The sequence below is a fragment of the Belonocnema kinseyi genome, chromosome 4 (assembly GCF_010883055.1).
Source record: "Belonocnema kinseyi isolate 2016_QV_RU_SX_M_011 chromosome 4, B_treatae_v1, whole genome shotgun sequence".
In the NCBI taxonomy this organism is placed as follows: domain Eukaryota; kingdom Metazoa; phylum Arthropoda; class Insecta; order Hymenoptera; family Cynipidae; genus Belonocnema; species Belonocnema kinseyi.
In genome coordinates this window covers 59,197,113-59,213,087 of record NC_046660.1, presented here as the reverse complement: position 1 = coordinate 59,213,087, position 15,975 = coordinate 59,197,113, and the positions used below count along the sequence as shown (strand labels likewise).

Here is a 15,975-nt window from a genome sequence, read left to right as displayed (position 1 = left end):
TATTTTTCATTAATTTTGTAAAAAAATTGTTTCTTAATACATTCAGAACAACAGAAAATTTTACTAACACATACAAAATAAGAGAAAGCGTTTTGTAGCATGCTATAAAAAATATTGGATGATAATTTTTTATCATTAAATCTCACTGCCGACATCATTTGAGGACAATAAGTAAAAAAAAATCCCTCTAAATGAACTCGTTATAAATTTTATGATATAATTTATTTATAAAATTAATGAAAAATAGAGGACGATAATTTTCTATCATAAAAAGTTATTAGTGACATTATTTAAGGAAAATTCTGATAATTTACTCGCACTAAACATGACTGGCGATATGGTGTGAGAAAAATTTAGAGAAAAAGCGACTATTTAGCGTTTAAATGTTCACACTGGGCATTTGTTTATAGAATTAATAAAAACATCGAATAATAATTTCCCATTACTAAACATCACTTGCGATATAATTTGAGGAAAATTAAGAAAAGAAACTATTTCGTTCTGCTTTAAATAGCGACACTGGGCATTTGTTCATATAATTTGATTATAATATAAACAAAGATATCGGATGACAAATTTTTGTGATCGAGTATTATTTTTCCGATGAAAGCAAGTAATTTGAGCGCAGAAAAATTACTTTGAAAATAAAGAATCCATATTGTAGACTATTTGTTCAGTTAATGCGTTTATAAGAATTAACTTAACAAAGTCATTTTTTTCTTTAGACCACCCCCACGCATAAAGTCTGACAATGATGAGCATAGGATAAAATTTCACGGTGATAAGCAATCGATGATAATAAAAATGTATGTATAAGAGTGTAACTTTTCCAAGTTACATTCTTATTTGAAAAAAATTAATTCGTAGCAAGAACAGCGAATTTTTATCAAAACAATTAATTTTTCAGCCAAGGAGATCAATTTCGAAATAAGTTGATGAATATTAAAAAATATTGAACAAACGAGTTAAAAAATCAAAGAGAACTTTTCATCCAAAAATTTTAAACCAAAAGATTTATTTTAGAGCAAAAAAGATCAATATTTAACAAAACAGTATACTTTCTAAACTCCTTCTAGTAGACTTTTGAATGCATTGAACGAACTTATAACACAAAGTGATTGAACTTCAAAATTGATGATCCTTCAAAATTAAGCTGTTACGTTTGAAGCGAATATTTTTGTTAAAAATATCGACTTTTAGGTTAAAAACTCAACATTTCTTGCTCAAAAATGAAATTTTCGTCATTAAAATTCGAAAACTTGGTTGAAAATTCAATTTCTGCTATATCTGTCGACATTTATTAATATATCCACATAATAGAGAAACAAAATTTTAGCAAAGCGGAACATAATTGCTTCAATCTGTTACCGGGAACGTTTGTTTATTTTCTTTAGGATGCATTCCATGTAATTTCAGAGTGGGTTAGAAAAAGTTCACGAATGTAGAAAAGTGTCGAAATTCGATAGTCAAAAATCGATTGGTACCAGAATATGTTGTTGAATTTACCAGAACATCTGACGAAGTTTACTAGAATATCTGGTTAAGTTTACCAAAACATCTGGTTAATTTTACCACAACATGTAGTTAAGTTTGTCGGAACATCTGGAAAACTTTACCAGAACATCTGGCACAGTTTACCAGAAGATCTGGTTAAGTTTATCAGAACATCTGGTTATGTTGACCATTATGTATTTGATAGCTACCAGAAAAAAGTCTAGTTAATATTTTTTTTTTATCTTCACAAAATTCTGGTTGATACACTAATTTCTAGTAACATTATCCACGAAATTGTCAAACATAAACTTCCGATACATCTAACCAGAATTTATGGTAAGGAAATATTTAACATTGTATTCTAGTTGAATTAACCAGAATTTTGGTTAGGTAAACCAGAATTTTCTTTATTTGTGATTCTAATGTTCATTTGTGAAAAAGTATAAATAAGTCTCAAACAGAGGAGATATGGATAATTTATAAAGCATTATTCTAATAAAATAAAGTAAGAGTTAATTCAGCTAATGTTCAGTCTTTATTAAGGAATATTAGATTTTTTGTATATTTATATTTTTTCAATTATATCTATGGATTTCGTAAAAGACTGTCTCTATAATTTTCAGATTTACATTGTTTTTTCAGCCGATCCAGGCATCTAGTAATAGAATAGGTGCACTATTTGATTGTTGATCGAAATTATTTTGGCTTCCTGAAGCATGGGAAGATGGAGGGCACGCAGCTGTAAAAAATTTGAGCATTATGAAAATATGTTCTTAACATTAGGAAAAATTTTGCAATTTTGAAATACTGAATGTTTATATATTTAATGTCGTAAGTTGTATCACACTGAAAAGAGATAAATCGATCCAAAATGCGCATTTTTCATCCGGGAAATAATTGAGTCATAAGTTCTAATATAAAAGACTTCTATAAAAACAATACAATTAAATATTGGATTAGTCAGATGTACTTACGCTTTATTATTAAATGAAGGTTCGGCCATTTTTAAAACCTTAAAAACCATTTCAACCTATTTAAATTTCTTAAAATACCTTAAAATCCTCTGAAAGATTATAAAGTCCTATATATTTCTCTGCACACCTATAATATCCTTAAAATAATTAGAATTTTACTAAATATTACTAAGCAAATTATGTAGTTGAAAAAATGACGAACTAGTCATTATATAATATACAATGTAAAAAAAATATAACTTTTTTTGAGTATTTTTCAAAAAAATTGTTTAGTTAAAAAGAAATTAATAATATGGTTATATAATGCAATTCAATTAAATGTTTATATTATAATCAAAAATTACATCAGCAGTAGTTATAAACAAATTAAAAGTTAACCGACTTTCTACCAAAAAAATAGATTTTTAACACAAAAAGATGAATTTTCAAAAACAAAATTAATTTTTAACGAAGCATAAGAAAGCCAATTTTTTTAAAGAAAGATTACTTTTAACAAGCAAAACAAGCGAATTATTTAAAAATTATGGTAATATTCAACAGAAAAGTTAATTTTTAACCAAAAAAACAGACTTCTCTACTATAAAAGGTCAACTTTCAACAAGCAAAGAAGGTTAATATTTCACATAAAAAAGATATTTCAAGAAAATACTTAATTCGTTAACAAAGAGTTAAATTTTTGACCAAAAATTGTTTAACAAATTAATTTTCAATAAAAGAAAAAAAAACATTCAATTAATTTTACTGACTCAAATAAGACAAATTTTTAACATAATGATGGAATAATTAACGAAAAAAATGAATTTTGAACAAACCGGATTAATTCTCTACCAAAATAGAAGAATTTTCAAAAATATATATAATGCTTCTACCAAATAGTGAAATTTGTCAAATTATAAAGAAAAAAATGTAGTTTAACATTCAACGTAAAATATAAATTTCTATAAGCATGAATTTTCCACCAAGTAGTTTAATTTTCTACTTAAAACTAAAAATTTTCCACCAAAAATAGAAATAGTTGCGTTTTTATAAAAATAGATTAATTTTAAATAACATTTACAAATTAATTTTTATTTTTAAATATTTGAAATCCATAAAAAATGGAATTAAAAAAATAGAAGCAACCAGAAAGGGAATTATAAATGCCAAAATATTTTTCATTTTCAACATGGTAGTTGCAATTTCTAACCAAACAGGATATTATGCTTAAACAGATGAATAGCAAATTTACAACAAGCACAAAATTAATTTTTGAATAAATCGTTGAACTTTCAAGCATAAATTAAAGGATTTTTAACAGAATGTTTAAAAAGATTAAGTTTAAACAAACCAGAAATAGTTATTTTCTAAATTATGAATGATGAAATATCACCAAAAAATGGAACATCTCAATTTTCAAATAAAAAAAAATTATTTTCCGCAAACAAAAAAAAACAAGAATTTTCAACAAAAATGAACATTTTATACCAAAAAGGTGAATTTAAAGAAATGAATTTCTAATGAATTTGTTAAACTTTCAATGAAAATTTGACTTTGCAACCAAATATCTCAATTTTTACCAAAAATTGTGAACTTTCCACTAAGAGGATTAATATTCTACCAGAAAAGAAGAATGTCCAACATAACTCATCAGTTTTTAACAAATTTGTAGAATTTTGAAACTCAAAAGAAGATTGATTGATTTACAAAACATTTGAATTTTGAAACTCAAAAGAAGATTGATTGATTTACAAAACATTTGAATTTTCAACCAAAATAATAAATTTTAAGAAAACTGTTAGTTATCTGCCAAACAGTTTAATTCTAAATAAAGTAGTCAACTTTTTAAAATAAAATAATAAATATTGAAGAAATGAACTTAAATAAAGAAATTTACGTTTAAGAAACGTAGTTAAGTTTTGAACAAAAAAGACTAATTTTTAACAAAATAATTAAATTCCTAACAAAAAACGGATTAACCTTTAACATAGCAGTTGCAATCTTAAACAAAGTCAAATACTGGTATACAATAACTTTGAGTTGTTATTCATTGTTTAGTTGGTGGTTATATGAAACTCCATTCAACTTCCGAATCTAAAAACAGGGGGAGAAGTAGGCCTTATTGTCAAATAACATTTTCAGAAAAAGTTCATTAAAATATCATAGTCTCACAGTGAAAAAACTTTCATTAAGAAACGTTGCGATTAACAAGCGAAGCGGGGTAACAGCTTGCAGGGTAACTGTGTCTGGATTAAACTTATTGTGGCTACATTAAGTTTTCTCAAGAGAACTCAACGAGAACCAACCAATTTCCTAGAATTACCCTACTCACAGTTACCCTGCTAGCTGTTACCCAACATTGCACATTACCAGAAACGTTTCTCATTTCTATGTTTTGCGGTGGTTACAAGAAACAGGGTTAAGTCAAAAATCACTAAAAATAGCATCATGTAATGGGTGTATGTCCCCTAATAAAACAATGTGGTCATTTATGATTCACGCACTTCTTTTTTGGTGGCGGTCTTGGTGGTGATCTTGGCGGTGATGAGCTTTGTGCTTGCCTCGCTTGTGCAGCTTGCCATTCTCTAAGGAATCGTGCTCGTTGTTCAAGTGGCACCACTTCAGAATTTGTGAATTGAATTTGTCTGCCATCTGCAGTGATGTGTAATGTTACTCTAGTCAATGTGCCAGTTGGTGCATCATACGACTGAGTTATTCGAGGTGGAGGTGCCTCCCCATATTCTATTAACTGCCAATGTTGATTTATGGTACCTATAGCTTGATTATCATTATGAGGGGGTATAGGCTCACTATTAGGTCTTCTAGAATCACTTGGGCTTGATTCTGCAAAAAAAAATTTGTGATATTCTGAGATACACGTTAGAAAATAGATGTATTATCAAGTTTAACAAATTTTAATTATTACAAGTAATCGCTCTGTTGTGTAACAAGTATATCCCATAGATAAAAGAAGATTTTTTACGAAAAACCGACTTGTGAACTTTTTGCGCTTTAACCAGCCCCGTGGCACTATAAAACCAAAGAGACAAAAATGTTCTTTTTTACATTCTCATCCTAATGAGAAGGTATTGGTTTTATGCAAAATTTCACTTTGTCGGTTTTTATAAAATCGCCACGTTTTGAGACTGAGTCAGAAAAAACGATTTTTACGAAGGTCTTTGTCTGTCTGTCTGTAGTCTGTATTCTGTAGGCACGATATCGTTCGAAAAATTGATCAGATTGGATTTTGCTTCGGCACACTTGTTTAAGACATGAGAAAAATTTTCTATAAAAAGAAAATAAACAAAGTTTGAGGAGTTTCAAAATCCAAAAATACAAATTACAATAACAACTTTTTTCATTCGGTCGAAAAGTTGAAAATTCAAAATTTAATCTTGCCAAACATCTTTAAAACCACATTTTTTCAATATTTCAAAATTGTATATACGTTTGTTCATAGCAATCAGAAACTCTAACAATTTACCCCTGTAACTTTTTCCTAAAAAAAGAAAATTATCAGAGTTGGAGCATCTTCAAAATCCAAAAAAAAACAAATTAAAATGAATATTTTAAGCCAAACTACACATGGTATAAAAAAGCCAAGGAAACAAAAACGTTGATGTTTTTAAGTCCTACAAGATTATGATAACAACTTTTTAGATTTGGTCCAAAAGTTGAAAATTCAAAATTTGATCGAACCAAAATTTTTGAAACCACATTTTTTCAAGATTTCAAAATTCTATGTATGGTTATTCGTAGTCCTCAGAAGCTCAAACAATGTATTATTTTGAATTTTTTCTATGAAAAGAAAATGATCAGAGTTTGAGCAGTTTCAAAATCCAAAAAAACAAACTAAAATGAATATTTTAAGCCAAACTACACATGATATGAAAAAATAAATAAAGAGAATAAGAACCTAGCTTTTTGGAAGCCCTACAAGATTATGATAACAACTTTTTTTATTTGGTCGAAAAGTTGAAAATTCCAAATTTGATCGAACTAAAAATAATGAAAAATCCAAAAATTCCATTTTTTCTTGAAACTATGCAAGAAACGGAAAAAAATGACAAAGCTAATATTGCGCGCCCTGGAAAGAACTACAAATTTATAATTAATCACTTTTCGATAGGACGCGTAGTTCTTGTTTTTAGTCGTGAAAAACAATATTATAAATAAAAAAAAATTAAATTTTTCGACTAACGACACAAGCTACGAAAAAAATGAGACAAAACTTGTTCATTCAAAAAGAGCTGTAATTTTTGATAGATCACGTAGTTTTTGTTTTAGTTGTAAAAAAGAATATTCAAAATAAAAATATCATTTTTTTTTAAAAACAACACTAGGTATGAACTATGCAGATGCGCAGTAGTTTTTATTTAATCGTAAAAAACAAGATTAAAAATAAAAAAATGATAAAAACAAGGAAATAAGAATTAGTATGATTCAATTTGTATGCATATTATGAATTTTAATTATATACATTGATTGAAATGATACATGTTTCAGCGCAGCTTAGAATACAATTTAAAGCAAAATAAGAAACAAATATAAAAATAATTATGATAAATACAATTTGCTCATTATTTTGAAATTCTTTAATAAGCAATCCCAGGCAGAGTTACATAAAAAATGTATTATATTTGAAGTGTTGTGTATAATGTAGAGAAGTTGACATTTAGGGCAAAATCGAGTGCGAAGTTCGAAATACGTGATGAGAATAAGTTAGTTGAATACGAAAGAGCTTTAACAAAAGAGAGTTCACAATCACAAAATTAAAGTTGTCGGTCCGTTGACCTTTGATTTTTAAAGGTCTGTGCACGAATGCGGGAGAAATGAAAATTACAAGCGCGGAGTGCGACTGATATCATTCGCGTGTCGTAGGTGTGCTTGAAGTCTCGAGCTAAGCTCTTTTAACGAAAGAGAATTCACACTCACAAAATTACAGAGGTGGATGTTTTGAGTCTTTGTTTTAAAAGGTTTACGCAAGAATGTGCGAAAATGTACAGATCGAGCGCGTAGCGTGAGATAAATACATGAACGAGCGCAAAGCGCAAGAACCAACAGTCGCGCGCAGTTGGCGCGCTGAAACTTGTGAGCGATGCGAGCCGCGCACACAGCGCGTTATGCGAATATGCCCGCGTAGCGGGCAGTTCTTTTATTGTTAAAACAGACTTTTTCGAATTTTTTACCTTAGACCTTAGACTGAAAATTTATCAAGCTTTTTGTGACGGACGGAAATAATCTTTATTTTTCACTTTAAAAGTAATTGACAAAAATGGTTACACTAAAAGACAAATTTAAAATTTCAGTAAGATATATGCATAGAGTGCAAATGTTATTAAATATATTGAAATAAACTTTTTCTAACGCGAAATAGTGGTAACATGAATTTTCAATAATATCGACAAACTAATTTATTAAAGTTATCGAAAAATTAAAAAAACTGTTCAAATTTATTATAATTGTTCTTAGGGCATGGTTTACAACTACAATTTTTTATTGTACAACTTTATTAATATTTATTTATTCTATAAATCCTACTTTATATAATATAAAACATTTTGACACACGAAATATTTCTTTTTTCAACATAATTAATTTTTAGAAATGCCTTAGAACAAAAGGAAGTGAATTATTTTCAATGTAAGCCTATTGATTAATTGTCTTTTGTAAACCTGACAAAATTCTTACCTTGCTTAATTTTGTTTAAACGATCAAATGGGATTGTTTTTTTATTAATGCTAAGGTGCGTCATGTTCACGATCTGACAATATAACCTAAATATTGTTTCAATAGAGATAATAATATTACACCATTACCTTGTTCAATTAAACGTTTGTACTTTCAAGTTTTGCATGTGTATAACTTTTTTCAAATCATCATTCTTTTCTTATTTATTTCCCTCCATTCTGATCATAGAAATAGTTTTAGTTAAATTTTCTTATCAATTCGTGGCACAAATTAAAAATGTTTGCTTTTACGGCAGTTTTTCGTACGACGCAGCCGCAAAAGTAAAAGGAAATTAAATTTAAATTATTACACAAATATTTCAGCATGAACATATTCAAAAGACAAATTAAAAAAAAAATCTGCTTAAAGATACTAAATAGATTTTTTAAAGTTATTTGTTGAAAAATACCCAATTACATTTTTACATTTTTATACATTTTTATCTCATATTTATTACAGATGTTTTCCCTAATTATCGGAAAGCTCCCAGAATTTTGACAATCTTTACCGAAAATGTTTATAAATATTATGCTCTTATATATCTATGTCGTTAAGAAGGCATACATTACATGATATTTTCCTGCACTAGGGAATTTTTTTCATTGAACACCAAATGAGACTTTTCGCTTTTGTGTTAACTGCATGCTCACATCCTCTTAAAAATTAAAAAATCTAAACTTAAAAAACTCAGGAACCCTTAGAGAAACAAACTTTTGCGACGCGAGCATCAAAAAATAAGAAAAAGTTTTTTGTTAACTACAATATAAATACTTACAATAAATTCAAGAAATATTTTTGGTAAAACTTTTATTATTTCAAAGATTATTAATATAATATTTTTTTTATTATACATTTGCTAATTATTCTCGACGTGGATAACATTTTTGTTATCATCTTTAATAACACAGGATCACGAAATGGTTTTGGGATTATAATGGGATTCTAATAGGTACACTTTATTTTTTGGGGTTGCTAAACTTAAATTTATTCGCAGAATTGAGCTAGCATGTTCGGACTTTCAGTAAAATTTAAAAAATGGTTAAAAACCTGGAAATTCTTCATAAATTTCATTCCTGGACCCTCAAACCCCAAATTAACAAGCCTAAAGCCAGAAACTAACAAGCCTAAAACCCACAAGCTCCTTATCAACAAACCCACACACCGGAAACCAACAAGCTGCAAACCGATAAATTTCAAATGCACAAGCTTTATATCTACAAACCAAAAAACCCCGAGCCCACAAACCCCATACCCGTAAGCTCCATATCTACAAATTCACAAACCCCAAACTTCAGAACCTAAATCCACAAACTTAAAACTCATCAATCTTAATTCCACAATCCCAAATACCTCAAATCTTATAATACCAAATGAGAAATTGATATAATTTTTGGATGGCGGGTTTGGGTTTTATTAGTTTGGGGTTTGTGTGTTTGGGTTTCGCGGGTTTGGGATTGCTGGTTTGGGATTTGTACGTTTATGCAAATGGAGCTTGTGGGTTTCAGTTTTGTGGGTTAGTAAGTTTGTGGTTTTGGTGATTGTGGGTTTGTAGGAATGTGAATTTAGGGTTTTTGGGTTTGTGGGTTTGGTATTTGTACGTTTGTGGATATGTAGCTTCTAGTTTTAGGGTATGTGGATTTAGGGTTCGTTAGTTTGCAGTTTGTGAGTTTGCAGGTTTGGCTTTGTGGGTTTGGGTATCGTAGGTTTCGGATTTTTGGTTTAGGTTTTGTACGTTTGTGGATATGGAGCTTATGGGTTTGGGGTTTGTGGGCTTAGGATTTGTGAGTTTGGGATTTGTAGGTTTGGACTTTTCACGCTTGTGGATATGGAACTTGTGGGTCATGGGTTTTTTGGGGGTTTGGGGTTGGAGGACTGTGAATATGGAGCTTGTGTCTTTGGACTTCGTGTATTTGGAGCTTGTGGATTTGGGGTTTGTGGGTTAAAAGCTTTTTATTTTGGGGTTTGCAGGATGGGGGATTGTTGGTTTAGGGTTTAGGGTTTGGGGTTTGTGGATTTGTGGGCTTAGGGCTTGTTACTTTTTGGGTTTAAGGCTCGTTTTCTGACGGGTTTGGGGCTTGTTAATTCTGCGAATGGAATCATGTTCAGCAACCCCAAAAACATGAAGTATACCTATCAGAAAACCAGTCTATTTCGAAAACCATTTATGGTCTTATGTAACTAGTACAGGATACAGTAATCCTTAAAATACCTTGAAACCAATCCAATACTTTCTAATCTTTTAAGATATTTAGAAACCGGGTTGACAGTGAGAATAATTGTTATGTTTATAGTTTAAATATGTTGTAAAACTACAAAATGTCAAGCAAAAAGGCACATACGAGGTGAGGGGATTATAACAATCTTGCGAAGACGATAAAAGTTGCTCAAGTATATTAAATACACTGCCCTGATTTTTTTTATTCTTTAAATATATTATTGCACTTACCATCGGAATTAGGCAGAAAAACCGCAATAGTAAGCAGTAGAGTTCTAGTAACAATCTTCATTGTTGCTATCGAAGGCTTTAATTCGTAAGAGTTACTGAGAAATTGTAAAAATAATCAAACATATTTCTACAGATGATTGCTCAAGTGTACCACTTAAATAGTGATGATTATTAAAATTTGTCAAAACCTAATGATAGACCCAATCAAATAAATTGCAAACAAAAGAAATCTCTTTATCCACATGGCAAGTGCAACAACCATTTTTTTGTATGCAAAAGATTATTATCAAGATAATTTTTATCATACACTGTCATTAGTCGACGAAGCCATTTCACTCCGAAGGCTGAAAAAATACCCTCAGTTGACATAATGAGTTATTTTCAAGTTTCTTTAAAAACATGACTCTTAAAAATTTCTGTTTATAACTTCCAATGAATGTATTGAATGATTTTGCTTGGTCATAAAAAAGCTCTTAATCCTTTGCGCCATGGTGGGAATACCGTATTCCCACCTTTTTCATATGATTTTTTGCTATTTCAGAGTAGTTTTTTTTTGATTTCACAGAGGTTTTTTTTCATGCGCGCAGGATGAGAGAAAATTGAAACTTTTGTGAAAAGGTTCTAAATTTTTAAAATAATTTGTTAATACTTATAAACGAAGATGAAAAAAGCCTTTTTTGTTAACAAAATTCATTATTGAAGAAAACTTTCCATTATATCCTTATAAAAATGGGTACTTAAGGGTGTTTGGGGTCGCTTAATACGAATCTGCTCTCAGATTTTGAAAATTCAAAATGGAGGATCCAATATGGCTGCCGAAATTGAGAATATTTTTGGATTTTATCTGAAAATTTGTATACAGGGGTTTTTGGGGTCAGTGATCACGAATATGAACTCAGATTTTTGACCTTTAAAATGGTGGAGCCAAGATGGTGCCCGAAACTTGGAATATTTTTGGATTTTTTTCTGAAAATTGGTATACAAAGGTTTTCGGAGTCGCTGATCACGAATCTGAAATAAGACTTTGAAAATCCAAAATGACGGATCCAATATGACGGTAAAAACAATCAAGTTTTCTGGATTTTTTTTAAATTAGTGTACAAGGATTTTTGGAGTCACTGATCCCAAATCTGAATTTAGATTTTGAAAATTCAGAAAATTGGAACACGATTTTCTGTTTCTGGCGTTCGCCTTCGCCATCACTATAGCAATCTTTGGTATAGCTGGCTATTAAGATAAATTAAAAAAAATAAATAGAATTTAGTTGAATTTAAAATTTAAATAAAGTTGAGCTAAATTCAACACTTAGATAAAATATAGGTGAATTTAAGAATTAAATAAAGTTTAGTTAAATTAAATTAATTTCTCGTCTGGCTTCTTTTAAAAGAGAAATTTTCTAGATATCAAGTAAATAAGTTTTAAAATAATTCCATTCGTACTTTAAGATTTATTGTAGTGCAATTCTTAAAATTATGTTGTGAAATTAAATTTAAAGATTGAATACAATTTAGATCATTTCAAAAAGTGAATATATTTCATTTAAATTCAAAACTTGAGTAAAATTGAGTTAAATTTAAATAAATTTCAGTTAAAATTGTAGGTGTTAAATGGTCTTAAATTTAAGTAAAATCTAGTTAAATAAAAATGAAACTGTCATTAAATTTTTAATTTCATTTAATTGAATACAGAGTTGTGGGTTCTTTCTTGGCTTCAACGATGGAGAGCATTCAAATAAGCTGGAGAAATTGAAAATAATCCCCTTGTTTTTATAATAATTAGTTAAATTCAACAAAAAGCTCAGGAAAGTAATTAGGACTCATAAATCTGAATTGTTTGGTTTGAAACTTTTCAGAAGTCGACAATGCCAAAATATACAAGAAAGCATTTAAACTTCAGCATAACTATTTTGCATGGAAATACTTTATTATTCCACAATTTTATTTCGAATTCAGTTTCGAAAATTGGATTATAACTTCAAAGCCTTTGAAATTAAAAGGTTTTAAATGAGAGAAACTTGAAATGGAAACAAATAAAATTACAGTGTAATTATTTCTTTTAGAAGCATGAAAATAAAATAATAATTATTAAAAGAGACTAGTTTATCAATTGAAAATTGAAAAATCTCAGTATTTTCAAAATTTCGAATATTCTTCGAGTATAACCTGTCAATTCAAATTATTTAATTTTAAACGTTTTAAATGAAATCACTTATGATTCGGCAATAAATTTTTTTTAGCTATAGGATATGAATAATTTAAAGCTACAATAAGCACATTATTCGATATCAAACCTCGTGAAAAATTGGAATAAATGTGAGGCCTTTGAAATCGAAGACTTTTTATAAGTAGAGGAATTTTAAATTGAAAGGTTTTAATATATTTTCAATTTAAAACATTCAAATTAAGTAATTCTATAAACAGAATTTTCACGAATTATATTATTTGAAATTTTTCATAGAGTTTACTTTTTAATTCAAAATTGTTATTACTATTTTATACTAACACCTTTGCTACATTTTGGTAATAATTTTGATTTGAAAAAGTCTTTAGAGTTTTCGAATTCCTTGAATACCTTTTCTACTTAATTAAAATTATTTTTCCATTCACTTATAAAGTAAAATTAGATTATTACCATTTGGGATTTCAAATGCACTATAATTTGGCGCGACCGAATATATGGTTGCCTGTCGCGCCTCTACAATTATGTGGAGGAACAAATCGGTACATATCGCGCCTCTACAAGTATATGGCCGAACATGCAAGATCACAAACTTGCCTGCCACGCTAACTATCGGTATGTGGTGCAACTAATCTAATTTCGTATCTTGGACCTAATATCTTTGGTGGGAAATAAGTAAATTGAGTGAATGAGAACTTGGGAAAATAAAGGAAAAGGCAAATGAGAAAAAATTCGAGGAGAATAAATAAGAGAAACGAGGGGAAATGATGGTAGGCAAATAAGCAAAAATAAAATAAAGGGAAGTGAGGGTGAATAAGTGGAGGGGAAATATAGAAAATAAGTTAAAAGAATGAGAGGGGCATTGGCATTGCGATGAGGAGAAGGGAAGTAGGCAAAATGAGGGTAGGGAGAGAATGAGCTCGATTGAAGAGGAACAAAGGGGAATCGGAAGAATTTATGGATGTAGAATGAAAGGAAATGAGGAAGGTGAAGATGAGGTAGAATGAAGGGAAATGAGGAAGGTTATTAAGGAGTGAAAAACGCTAGAGAGGGGTGACGTAGTAAAAGAAGGAGGGGAAATGATGAGTGTGGACCTGACGCGCAATGAGAAATTTGGAAGGAGAGAATATTTAAGGTAGGAGAGTGAGGAAATAGAAGTAGGCTAGGCTTTTAAAATCGGTATATATATTATTTTACTTACCAACAGAATCAAGCAGCAAAACGGCCATAGCAAGAAATAAGGTTCCGGCAAGAATATCCATTGTTGCTAACGAAGGATTTAATTCGTAAACGTAAATGAAAACACTGGGAAAAATCACAGCTTTTTATACTGACAATTTCCACGCCTTACCAGAAAAATCGGCACGATTACGAAAATTTACCTAACCTGGATGATAGACGCCATCAAATGAGATTCAAACCAAAGCAAGGTCTTATCATGTATAAAGCACGTGCTACCATTTTATTTGCTATGTACTTGTATGTTGATTATTGTGCTCTTTCCGCATTCTCGTTGAAAGTAAAATGACTAAAAAAATTTCTTCAGTGTATATTCGAATTTATTTTCTTTTATTTAAACAAATGTAATTTTGTAATAAACGAAAATAAGGTCTTTAGGATACAAAAATTGGTTGCACTTGTTTGCTTAACATCTGGAAATTTTTGAACAATTTAATGATTTATATAAACGTAACTTGTTTAAATGATAATTTGTTCGCAAAAACTTTTTTTAAATCGTGTTTTTTGATGGAAATGAAATATTAAGACATTGTTTGGAGCAGCGGAATTTTTTAAACATTATTTAATTATTTAAACAATTAATAATTGTTTACTCACAGCAGTTCTAAAAATTAAACTGGAGATTCCCAACATTTTCTGAAATTGATATCCGGAGCTACTTTTTGTTAAATAATTAGAAATTTTGATGCATTGCTTCTAGTTTTTAACAAATCTCAATTTGCTTAAACAATTTGTATTTGCACGGGCAGTTTTCGTCGATGGCTTAATGCAAATGAAATAAAATAGGTTACATACAATTTTTTGTCCGACTTCATAGTGTTTGGAAAAAATACGTAAAACAATAATTAATTTTTTAAACGAATTTCATTTGTTTGAACAATTATTTTCCCAAACTATTTTATAAATTATATTATCTGAATTAAACATAATATTTACTTTCAACTATTTTTATTCGTTCAAGCAGTTTTCTATTGAAAAATGTGGATCAATAAAATAAAATATTAGGCGTCGTACTTAAATTACGTGACAGGTTATAGGCCTTCTCCACAACCCCCCCCCCCCCCCCCCCCCCGTAAAAACGATAAAAAATATTTTTACGCCCCCATCTCACTCTACGTACTTTTTAGGCAGGAGATTCCACAACTTTATTTTCAATATAAAACTTTCAAAATAGAATCTTTTATAAACGAAATATAACCGTATTTCAGATAAAAATTTAAAATATTCAAATTTATTATTTTATTTCAAACAGAAAGAATTAAATTTTCAAAATAATAGTCAAATTTCTAGCCAAAAAATACAATTTCTTTAAAAATAAAGAATTTTCAATTAAAAAAATAAATAAAAGTTGATCTAAATTATTGAGCCTTTGAGCCACAAGACGAATTTTCTTTACAAAAATTGATTTTTAAAACAAAAAATGTGATTTTTCAGGAAAAAATTAATTTTCCAGGAAACTGATGCATTTTTACCTAAAAAAAATGAAATTTCAAACCAAGAAAAATATGGTTTTTACCCAAAGAGGAGAATTTTCATCTAAAAAAAATTTTTAAAAAGGAAAAGTTATATTTTCAGTTAAAAAATTAATTTTGCACCAAAAAAGGCGTCTCCATTGAACAGTTAAATTTTCAAAGCCGCTTTGCCCAATAAAATTTTTAAAATGACTTGAGGATTAATTAAGTCACATCCGCTTTGAGTTAGAGGTAACAAATTATATTTTGCGTATGAAAAAGGCTTATTATTATTTAAACTCATTTTGAGATTAAAGCTCAACTGAATTAGAAGTCAATTATTTTTACCCTGAATGTGTCTGATTAATTTGTTTGCATTGATCACTGGTTATTCTAGGATTCTAAAGACTAAATTTTTTCTTAATTTTATTTAGACGATCCGAAGGCAATCTTTTTAAATTGAAGATAGGTTTTGTCACATTTACAT

At 29.1% G+C, this 15,975-nt stretch overlaps 1 protein-coding gene across 1 annotated transcript; it reads right to left on the bottom strand.

Moving 5' to 3' along the window:
• Positions 1–2,125: 2,125 nt before the first annotated feature.
• LOC117171627 lies at positions 2,126–14,121 on the bottom strand. The gene is made up of 3 exons (XM_033359109.1): positions 14,000–14,121; positions 4,949–5,288; positions 2,126–2,233 (listed from the first exon to the last, which is right to left on the bottom strand). The coding sequence occupies exons 1-3, from the start codon at positions 14,058–14,060 to the stop codon at positions 2,191–2,193; spliced, it is 444 nt and encodes a 147-aa protein (XP_033215000.1). The 5' UTR covers positions 14,061–14,121; the 3' UTR covers positions 2,126–2,190.
• Positions 14,122–15,975: the final 1,854 nt, after the last annotated feature.

Bases quoted from the DNA above. Each gene is read 5' to 3' on its own strand.
- LOC117171627 (XM_033359109.1), bottom strand. From the start codon at position 14,060: ATGGATATTCTTGCCGGAACCTTATTTCTTGCTATGGCCGTTTTGCTG. The intron at 5,289-13,999 runs GTAAGTAAAATA...TTTTTTTTGCAG, and splicing joins TTTGCTGCTTGATTCTGTTG to AATCAAGCCCAAGTGATTCT. The intron at 2,234-4,948 runs GTGCGTGAATCA...AATTTTTTACAG, and splicing joins AGACCGCCACCAAAAAAGAA to CTGCGTGCCCTCCATCTTCC.